The sequence below is a fragment of the Somniosus microcephalus genome, chromosome 3 (assembly GCF_052327205.1).
Source record: "Somniosus microcephalus isolate GS21.2 chromosome 3, FLI_Smic_1.0, whole genome shotgun sequence".
In the NCBI taxonomy this organism is placed as follows: Eukaryota; Metazoa; Chordata; class Chondrichthyes; order Squaliformes; family Somniosidae; genus Somniosus; species Somniosus microcephalus.
Genome location: NC_140989.1, coordinates 217,498,292 through 217,509,393, shown reverse-complemented (window position 1 = coordinate 217,509,393; position 11,102 = coordinate 217,498,292). Strand labels below are relative to the sequence as shown.

At 54.1% G+C, this 11,102-nt stretch overlaps 1 protein-coding gene across 2 annotated transcripts in view; it reads left to right on the top strand.

Moving 5' to 3' along the window:
- The first annotated feature begins 904 nt into the window (after positions 1 to 904).
- LOC147121722 (retinoic acid receptor RXR-gamma-A-like) overlaps positions 905 to 11,102 on the top strand; it is a 387,129-nt gene continuing 376,931 nt past the window's right edge. For both annotated transcript variants that reach the window (XM_085982171.1, XM_085982169.1), the window contains exon 1: positions 905 to 1,069. In XM_085982171.1, coding sequence (XP_085838297.1) covers positions 979 to 1,069 — 91 coding nt within the window. In that variant the 5' untranslated portion in view covers positions 905 to 978. The remainder of the gene's footprint in view (positions 1,070 to 11,102) is intronic.

The following is an 11,102-nucleotide window of genomic DNA, read 5'->3' as shown; positions in this document are numbered from 1 at the left end:
GCTGTCAGATTGCACAAGTGCAGCTGTTAGATTGCTCACAAGTGTGGCTGTGAGATGGCACACGTGCAGCTGTTAGATTGCTCACAAGTGTGGCTGTGAGATGGCACACGTGCAGCTGTCAGATTGCACACGTGCAGCTGTTAGATTGCTCACAAGTGTGGCTGTGAGATGGCACACGCGCAGCTATCAGACCGCACACGTGCAGCTATGAGATCACGCATGTGCAGCTGTGAGATGGCACATGTGCAGCTGTCAGATTGCACACAACTGTGAGACAACATTGCAACTGTGAAATCACACACAGCAGCTGTGAGATCGCACCCATGCGGTTACAGGATCGCATACATGGAGCCGGTTTAAACCAGCACATATGACTGCCCAGCGATAGCGCGTGCTAATCCGGCATGCGCCCACTCGCTCCCTTGCAGTCAGACCTGCCCCTGCGATGTAAACGGGCTGCATCCGACACAACAGGAGGTGGCTGGGTAATACAGAGTCACATCCCATACACCGAGGCGCAACGACAGGGGAAACAGTGCGGGGGTGGGTGGGTGAGCAGTGTCTAGTTGACACATAGAAGCGACCATAGGCTGCGTTTTTGCACTCGGGATGCTACTGCATTTAAGCAATAATGATAATCACAGCCTTCCTGCAGAGAGGTAGGCAGGACTGAGGGAAACTAAATATTCCCTTAGGGCCAAGGGGATTTTTTTTAAACCGCTGTTTACTTCCAACACCCACCTCCCCAACACAGGTAATTCCCAGGGAAAGAGAGGAGGAGGGAGGCAAGCAGTGCTGGCAATTGAAATGGCCAACCTCCCCCACACATACACACTCAGCACCCCCTCCCCCTCTCCAGGGCCCCTTCTGACTGAAGCAGCTCAGAGTACAGCCAGCCAGTGAGTGAGAGAGAGTGTGAGTGAGTGAGTGAGTCTGACTAGCTGCAGCCAGGCCCACGGTTCAGGAGAGCAGCAGCAAATGCTATGCCCGAGTCTGTGCTGGAATCCAGCAGGAAGCGAGCGAGGGATTCACTCCTGCACCATGGATGCCGAGGCCTACCTCCACCTCAGTGAGTCTGCCCCTTGGTTGTTTATTTTTTAAATTATTTAAGGGACCCGCACCCCCTCCTCCTGCTCCCAGTGCCTGTATTTCCGCCGAGGGACTGGACGTGGAATGTGGAGAATGTGTGTGTGAGAAGCCGCGGTTCTGTGCGATCTGGAGGCTGTTCGCTGAGCCAGCGCAGCGGCTGAGGGGATGGGCAGAGGGGCAACGAGGTGCCTGCTCGCAGCTGACACCGAAACTCTTCTCTCCGCCCCCTCCCTCGCCAGGCCCCCCACCCCCGGGTCACAGGGATTAAGTGCGCCTGCGAACGTTAGCAGTCGTTGCTGGAGTTGGGCCGCTTTATCCCGGGACAGGCCGCTCCACCTTCCAGTCGGGAATTTGTTCCGTCAGCAGTTTGCTGTCAGTCCGGCGGGGGAGTCCTCCCTCCCAAACGAACATTAGAGCCTCTCTCTCTCTCGCTTTATTTATAGGAACAAGCTTCCTGCCAGACTGGGAAACAGAAACAACCGGGAGTTAACTGCAGAGTGTTTTCAGGCAATAGAGGGAGGATGGAGGGAGAGGGATCGAGGGAGGATGGAGGGAGAAAGAGAAAGACAGTGGGAGGGATGGGAGAAAGAGAGGGAGGGGGTGAAAGAGAGGGAGGGGAAAGGCGAAAGAGGTAGGGGAGAGGGGGAGATGGAGACAGACAGACAGGGAAGGGGGGAGAGAGGGAGGAAGGGGAGCTGGTGGGAGTTTGAGCTCACCTGACCTGTGGGGTTGACCTTATGTAACCTGCAAAGCTGCCTGTGGGCAGTTGGCAGGCCAGTTTTACAGAATGACAAGTGTTGTGTCTTACCCCCTCCCTGGGCTGAGGGCTGGTATTTTTGGTACATAGGGACATGAGTAGGCCGTTCAGCCCCTCGAGTCTGTTCCGCCACTCAATTAGATCATGGCTGATCTGTATCTTAACTTCATCCACTCGCCTTGGTTCCATAACCCTCAATACCCTTGCCTAACAAAAACCTATCAATCTCAGTTTGGAAATTTTCAATTAGCCCCCAGCCTTAGCAGCTTTTTGGGGGGAGAGTTCCCGATTTCCACTACCCTTTGTGTGAAGAAGTGCTTCCTGACATCACCCCTGACCAGCCTAGCTCTAATTTTAAGGTTATGCCCCCTTGTTCTGGACTCTCCCACTGGAGGAAATAGTTTCTATCTACGCTACCAACTCCTTTAATCATCTTAAATACCTCAATTAGTTCACTCTTAATCTTCTATACTCAAGGGAATATAAGCCTAGTCTATGCAACCTGTCCTCATAATTTAACCCTTTAAGCCCCATGACATTCTCCATATCTGGGGTGGGGGTGGGATTGTAGAATAGTTCACGGTGAAGGCGACGGCGACTGTTTAAAACCATAACTTTGAGGCGGTGTTCGCAGCTGACAGCTCTCTGTGGCTTGTGGGCTGTGGCGAAGTTTCATATCAGCCGTCAGGATATCTACACACCCAGCGCTGGCTTTCTAGTCAGGGTGGTTTCCTCCCTGGCTCACACGCACTTCCTCCCTAGCTCACACGCACCTATCAGATAATGGCGCTCTGGCGCACCCACTGAAACCAGGCACAATCCATTCGCTTGAGGTCCCATGGCAAGCGGGTCCTTCGCTGCAGTGCTTGTCTTTCCCCAGTGCTGTGGGTGAGAGTGCAGGGAAGATCGAGGCCCGCTCAGTGCGCCTGCAGCCTAGCAGCTCCGCCATCCCCGTTTCTTTCCTGTCATGGTGACCTGTCGGAGGCCCTATAGAAAAGGTTCGGCTAGGGGCTCCCTACGCTTCTGCACTGGACACTGGTGCTGAGTCTCAGCCGTGGCTCAGTGGTTAGCACTCTCGCCTCTGAGTCAAAAGGCTATGGGTTCAGGTCCTACTCTAAGGACTTCAGCACATAATCCAGGCTGCCACTCCCAGTGTTGTACTGAGGGAGCATCTTTCAGATGTAGAAGTTAAACTGAGGCCCCTTCTGCACTCTCAGGTGGATGTAAAAGATCCCATGGCACTATTTGAAGAAGAGCAGGGGAGTTCTCCCTGGTGTCCTGGCCAATATTTATCCCTCAACCAACATCACTAAAAAAACAGATTATCTGGTAATTACAGCACAAAAGTAAGATACCGCGGATGCTGGAAATTTGAAATCTGGTCATTATCTCATTGCTGATTTTGGGACTTTGCTGTGGGCAAATCAGCTGCCGTGTTATCTACATTACAACAGTGACCACACTTCAGAAAAGTGCTTTGGGATGTCCTGAGATCGCGAAAGGCGTGATATAAATACAAGTGTGCAGATTTGAGCCTGAAACAAGTAGGTAAAAGAAAAATAGAACTTGGATTTCTATATCGCCGTTCACGACCTCAGGATGTCCTAAAATACTACACAGCCAATGATGTACTTTTGAAGTGTAGTCATGGTAATGTTTGCAAACAGTAATATTAAAGTTAGTTTTTTAATATATCATTTTTGGGATGTGGACATTGCCGGCATTTATTGCCCATCCCTAATTGCCCTTGAGAAGGAGGTGGTGAGCCGCTTTCTTGAACTGCTGCAGTCTGTGTGGTGAAGGTTAGGGAAGGATTTACAGGATTTTGACCCAGCGATGATGAAGAAATGGGGATATATTTCCAAGTTGGGATAGTGTGTGTAACTTGGAAAAGTTGGCAAAATGATCAGGAAGCACCTATTACCATTGCGTACGGTGTCATCTCACTGGATCTGCTCAGGCCCCTGTGCAAGTACATGGGTTATATAGTCCTAACACCCCTCCCCCCACCCTATGGGCACTCTCTGGACCACCAAAAGGCCCTGGGCTGCCTCGGAGCTTGTTCTCCGAAACCTTAATCTTCTATACTCAGTGTAGGGTTTCGGCGGCAGCGGGAGTACCACACAGGGCCCGTCCCATGACATTACCAGCACCAAGCTGCATCGCTTGATATAGAGGGTCTTGCTCGTCCTCGAGAGTCAGCTCGTGCTTGGGGTGGGGGAGTGTGTGCAGCTCCTTCAGCCAGTGAATTTCTTTCCTTCAGGGTGGGGGTGAAGGCCCCGGTTTGAGGTGCGGCCTACATGCCATGGTGGTTGCCGTGGTGATGCGCAGTCTCTTGCCACGCATGCTGTTTATCATCACTGAGACCAGTAGTTGTGTTACTCGAGTCACCAGGTCCCTCAGATGTTTCCACAGGAGCTCTGCAGCGTCCCTTTCTACATTGAAGCTCAGCTGTTAACTCTGTCCACGGGTCTGCAATGTCCCCGCTACATTTAAAATATAAAGAAAGGGGTCCTCTGTTTAACTGTGTTGATAGTTAATACATTCATAAATTGGGTTTATTCTAATCTCATTCAATTTTCCCCACCCCCGCCCCGATTCTCATAGTCTGGTCTTTGCTGAGGCCCAGCCCTCTTATACCTCACCCAAGTTCCGATTCTTATTCATTCTCGAATGTAAGCATGACTGGCAAAGCCTAACAATTATTGACCGCCACTAGTTGCCCTGAGAAGGTGGTGGTGGGCCATCTTATTGAACCACTGGTAGCGGGTTTGATACAACTGAGGGTCTTTCTAGACCACTTCAGAGGGCAGTTCAGAGTCAACCACGTTGGTGTGGGACTGGAGTCACGTATAGGCCAGGCCGGGTAAGGATGGCAGGTTTCCTTCCCTAAAGGACCTTCGTGAGCCAGTTTTTCTCTGGAGTATTATTCCAGTAACTCACCCGAGCGGCATTCCTTCAGATGTGAGTCGAGACGGGGAAAGTGGCCGGCAGGCTATTGTACCGCGTGAGGCATCGTGCTGCAGCCAATCCTGCCCTCCCCTGATGTGCACGTGCGCCGGCACCATCTGCACTTCCTGCCACGTGTCGCTTGACATCGCGACTAAAACCCCGCCTCTGCCACACACACACACAGCTCCACCGTAAGATTTTGTTTTGTGCAACACATATTCGAGCTGACAGGAAGGGTTGGCGGTGGCTGCACGGGAAGCCCCAGTAAATTCTGGAGTCTCTGTCTAGTCAGTCTCGCTCTCTCTCTCTGATTCACCTGAGGACAAAGACAGCAGACACTTCAGGGAACAGAGCTCTGAGCGGTGCCCGGGAGGAGGGTGTGGGGAGGACGGGAGGAGGAGGGGAGAGGGATGGGGGCGGAGGAGGGGAGGAAGAGATGATGAGAAGGGGAAGAGGGGTGGGGGGGAGGAGTAGGGGGAGAGGAGGAGGAGGTAAGGGGAGGAGGAGGAATGGAGGAAGAGGTGCTGAGAGGGAGAGGAGGGGAATGGGGGGAGAGGGAGAGGAGGGGAATGGGGGAGAATGAGAGGGGGATGGGGAGGAGAGGAAGGGGATGGGGAGGAGGAGAGGAAGGGGATGGGGAGGAGGAGGAGAGGAGGGGGATGGGGGGGAGGAGGAGAGGAGGGGGATGGGGGGAGGAGGAGAGGAGGGGGATGGGGGGGAGGAGGAGAGGAGGGGATGGGGGAGGAGGAGAGGAAGGGGAAGAGGAAGGGGATGGGGGAGGAGGAGAGGAGCGGGTGGGGGGAGGAGGAGGGGGTGGGTGAGAGGAGGAGAGGAGGGGTGGCGGGGAGGAGGAGAGGAGGGGGATGGGGAGGAGGGGGATGGGGAGGAGGAGAGGAGGGGGATGGGGGGAGGAGGAGAGGAGGGGGATGGGGGGAGGAGGAGAGGAGGGGGATGTGGGGAGGAGGAGAGGAGGGGGATGTGGGGAGGAGGAGAGGAGGGGGATGGGGGAGGAGGAGAGGAGGGGATGGGGGGAGGAGGAGAGGAGGGGGATGGGGGGAGGAGGAGAGGAGGGGGATGGGGGGAGGAGGAGAGGAGGGGGATGGGGAGGAGGAGAGGAGGGGGATGGGGGGAGGGGGAGAGGACGGGGATGGAGGGGGATGGGGGGAGGAGGGTGGGGGATGGAGGGAGGAGGGTGGGGTTGGGGGGGCGGGAGGAGGGTGGGGGTGGGGGGGCAGGAGGAGGGGGATGGGGGGAATGGGGGAGGAGGGGTGATGGGAGGAGAATGGGGGGAGGAGGAGGGGGGAATGGGGGGGAGGAGGAGGGGGGAATGGGGGGGAGGAGGAGGGGGAATGGGGGGGAGGAGGAGGGGGGAATGGGGGGGAGGAGGAGGGGCCAATGGGGGGGAGGAGGAGGGGGAATGGGAGGGGAGGAGGAGGGGGGAATGGGAGGAGGAGGGGGGAATGGGGGGGAGGAGGAGAGGGGAAGGGGGGGAGGAGGAGGGGGGAATGGGGGGAGGGGGAATGGGGGGGAGGAGGAGGGGGGAGGAGGAGGGGGAATGGGGGGGAGGAGGAGGGGGAATGGGGGGGAGGAGAAGGGGGGAGGAGGAGAAGGGGGGAGGAGGAGGGGGGAATTGGGGGGAGGAGTAGGGGGAATGGGGGGAGGAATAGGGGGAGGAGGAGGGGAGAGGGGGGGAATGGGTGGAGGGGGGAGGAGGGGAGGAGGAGGATGGGGGTGGAGGACGGTGGGGGAGGGAGGATGGGGGAGGAGGGGAAATAGGGGGGAGGAGGGGAAATAGGGGGAAGGAGGGAGATGGGGAGGACGAGGGGGAAGGAGGGGGATGGGGAGGATGATGGGGAAGGAGGGGGATGGGGAGGATGAGGGGGAAGGAGGGGGGGAGGGGGGAGGAAGAGGTGATGAGAAGTGGAAGAGAGGAGAGGGGAGAGAAGGGGGAGGAAGAGGTGATGAGAAGGGGAAGAGAGGAGAGGAGAGAGAGGGGAATGAGAGGGAAAGGGAGGAGGAGGAGGGGGTGGAAGATGAGGAGGGGAGGAGGAGGAGAGGGAGGGGAGAGGGGTCGGGGGAGGAGGAGTTGAGGATCTCTGTCGATGTGCCCTGCCTGTGACTCCTGTAGCAGCTCTCCACCATGGCCTCTGCTCTTGACTTTGCCCCTTTGTCTGCGCTGCTTTCCTTTGTCTAGAAAGAGCCACCGTCTCCACGAGAAACTCCTCTTGTGTCTCCGACAAACAATGTGGATCGCAAAGACGTGCGTTACGATCTCGATGTTGTCATTTTCCACAGCTCTGCTGCTGATGTTGCCGAGCTGTTTGCCGCCCCTCAACCCGCACAGCCGACTTTTAATTTGCTTCCCCATTCGTGCCAGGCCGGTCAAGAAGCAGAAAATCATCACCAACAACAACTACTTGTATTTATATAGTGCTTTTAACATAGTAAAACGTCCCTTCAAAGGAATGTTATCAAACAAAATTTGACACCGAGTCACATAAGGAGCTATTAGGACAGGTAACCAAAAGCTTGGTCAAAGAGGTAGGTTTTAAGGAGCATCTTAAAGGAGGAGAGAGAGGCGGAGAGGTTTAAGGAGGGAATTCCAGAGCTTAGGGCCTCGGTAGCTGAAGGTTCGGCTGCCAATGGTGGAGTAGTTAAAATCAGGGATGCGCAAGAGGCCAGAATTGGAGGAGCGCAGATATCTCGGAGGGTTGGAGGAGGTTACAGAGATGGGGAGGGGGGCGAGGCCACGAATAGTCCATTTCCTTTTTAGTCTTTCTTTCACTTCTGTGTCTTGTGTCTTGGAGTCATTAGTTAGCGAGGCTTTCAATGGACATGCATCAGCAGCTATTTACGGGACTCTATCCAGTGAGAGGACTGCCCAGAGTTTAAAGTGAAGGGCTCAGCATTCCTGATTCATCAATGACTGGAAAATTGAGAACGTCCCGAATTTGAGTTGATCTCTGTCCCTGATTCTCCATTGTACAAACACCCCCATCTCCAACCCCAGGCTCCCTCTAACCCTGCCTCCGCTCTAACCCTGCTTCCGGCCCAACCCTGCCCCCGCTCTAACCCCACCCCCACCCCAACCCTGCCCCTGCTCTAACCCTGCCCCTCTACCCTGCCCCCGCTCTAACCCTGCCTCCTTGCTCGATTAGTTCACCAGCAGGCTTTCACAATAAGCGAGGCCACTTGGGCTAGGTACCAGAGGGCGGCTGGCACCCCTGGGCTCGCAACCCAGCAAGGGTCAGTACCTTCCAGAGAGAGGAAGCTGGAAATAAAGAGCTCCCTCCCCATCACACCGCCTCCGAGCCTACCCCCACTGTCAATATAAACACCATAGCGACAGAGCCAGAAAAACAGTCTGGGTTTGCCCTGATAATGTCCTCAGGTTATCCGTGCACTGTTTAGAGATGTGGCAGAAAACTCCCAACATTTCTTAAAGGCAGACAGCAAAAAAAACAAGTCCGACCACTTACGGCTCCCGCCCTATTCCTGGTATAACAACAGAAAATGCTGGAAAAACTCAGCAGGCCAGGCAGCATCCGTGGAGAGAGAAACCAGAGTTAACGTTTTCAGGTTGAAGACCTTTCATCAGAAACTGGAAAAAAGCAGGAAATGGAAAGCAAGTTTAGGAGCTGGGGAAAAGGGGAAGGGGATGAAAGAACAAAAGGGAAGGTCAGTGATAGGATAGAAAGCAGGAGAGATTAAGAGACATTGACAGACATTAAGAGATATTCAAGGCAAGAGGAGGTGGTAATGGGACAGGTTAAGGAACAAAGGATGGCTCTAGATGAAGTTGTGAATTGCGCTGGCAGAATGGAAGACAGCTGCCATGTGGGAGGGAAGAAAAAAAGGCCAAACAAAAAGTGTGGATAAAAAAAAGAAAATATATATATGTGATAGGGGCCGAGGTTATGATCTGAAATTGTTGAACTCTATGTTGAGTCCAGAGGGCTGTAAGAGTGCCTAATCGAAAGATGAGGTACTGTTCCTCGAGCTTACGCTGAGCTTCCATGGAACAATGCAAGAGGCCGAGGACGGTGAGGTCCGAGTGGGAATGGAGCGGTGAATTAAAGTGACAGGCCACCGGGAGCTCGGGGTCACCCTTATGGACTGAACGGAGATGTTCCGCAAAGCTGCGTTTGGTCTCCCCAATGTAGAGGAGACCACATCGTGAGCAGCGAATACAGTATACTAAATTGCAAGAAGTACAAGTAAATCGCTGTTTCACCTGGAAGGGGTGTTTGGGGCCCTGGACAGTGGGAAGGGGGGAGGTATAAGGGCATGTGTTGCATCTCCTGCGCTTGCACAGGAAGGTGCCGGGGGAAGGGGTGTTGGGGTGGAAGAGGAGTGGACTAGGGTGTCGCGGAGAGAGCGGTCCCTACGGAATGCTGAAAGGGGAGGGGAAGATGCGTTTGGTGGTGGGATCACGCTGGAGGTGGCGGAAATGGCGGAGGATGATCCGTTGAATGTGGAGCCTGGTGGGGTGAAAGGTGAGGACAAGGGGAACCCTATCGTGATTCCGGGAGGGAGGGGCAGGGGTGAGGGCAGAAGTGCGGGAGATAGAACGGACACGGTCGAGGGCCGTGTCAACCACAGTAGAGGGGAATCCTCGGTTGAGGAAAGGGAAGACATATCGTGAAGCACTGGTATGGAAGGTGGCATCGTCCTTTCCTGGTCCCTGCTTCATGCTGAAGGAATCAGTCACTTTGCAACTGATCAGTATAAGGTTTGGTTAGCAATGACATCATTGAGCTAGGAGCTCACCTCACCTGTACACCTGTGAAGCCCCATGAAATGTTTGATGACAGAAGGTTGTTGGTTTGCCACGGGGAGTGATTGAAGAGAGACCACTGCATAATGTTCAGGGAAAGTTGGTTAAACACTTGAAGCAGAGGATGATGAAGGGATACGGAGAGAGTGGTGTAGTGGGACTAGTTTGGGAATTTATACAGGGATTTGGAGAGGGAGCGGGGCAGTGGGATTAGTTTTGGATTGATACAGGGATATGGGGAGAGAGCAGGGCAGGAGATTTATTTGGGATTGATACAGGGCTATGTGGAGCAAGCGGGGCAGGTGATTTATTTGGGATTGATACAGGGATATAAGGAGCGAGCGGGACGGGGATTAGTTTGGGATTGGCACAACTATGGGGAGAGAATGGGGCAGTGGGATTAGTTTGGGATTGATACAGGGATATGGGGAAGAGGGCGGGGATTAGATTGGGATTGATACAGGGATATGGGAGAGAGCGGGGCAGGGGAATAGTTTGGGAATTTATACAGGGATTTAGAGAGAGAGCGGGGCAGTGGGATTAGTTTTTGGATTGGTACAGGGATATGGGGAGAGAGCAGGGCAGGGATTTGTTTTTGATTGATACAGGGATATGGGGAGAGAGTGGGGCAGTTGGGATTAGTTTTTGATTGATACAGGGATATGGAGAGAGAGCGGGGCAGTGGATTAGTTCTGGAACTTATACAGGGATTTAGAGAGTGAGGCAGTGGGATTAGTTTTGGATTGATAGAGGCTCTGGGGAGAGTGAGGCAGCGGGATTAGTTTTAGATTGATAGAGGGCTCTGGGGAGAGAGTGAGGCAGTGGGATTAGTTTTGGATTGACAGAGGGCTCTGGGGAGAGTGAGGCAGTGGGATTAGTTTTAGATTGATAGAGGGCTCGGGTAGAGAGTGAGGCAGTGGGATTAGTTTTGGATTGATAGAGGGCTCGGGTAGAGAGTGAGACAGTGGGATTAGTTTTGGATTGATAGGCGGCTCTGGGGAGAGAGCGGGGCAGTGGGATTAGTTTTGGATTGATAGAGGGCTCTGGGGAGAGAGTGAGGCAGTGGGATTAGTTTTGGATTGATAGAGGGCTCTGGGAGAGAGTGAGGCAGTGGGATTAGTTTTAGATTGATAGAGGGCTCTGGGAGAGAGCGGGGCAGTGGGATTAGTTTTGGATTGATAGAGGGCTCTGGGGAGAGAGTGAGGCAGTGGGATTAGTTTTAGATTGATAGAGGGCTCTGGGGAGAGAGTGAGGCAGTGGGATTAGTTTTAGATTGATAGAGGGCTCTGGGGAGAGAGCGGGGCAGTGGGATTAGTTTTGGATTGATAGAGGGCTCTGGGGAGAGAGTGAGGCAGTGGGATTAGTTTTGGATTGATAGAGGGCTCTGGGGAGAGAGCGGGGCAGTGGGATTAGTTTGGATTGATAGAGGGCTCTGGGGAGAGAGTGAGGCAGTGGGATTAGTTTTAGATTGATAGAGGGCTCTGGGGAGAGAGTGAGGCATTGGGATTAGTTTTGGATTGATAGAGG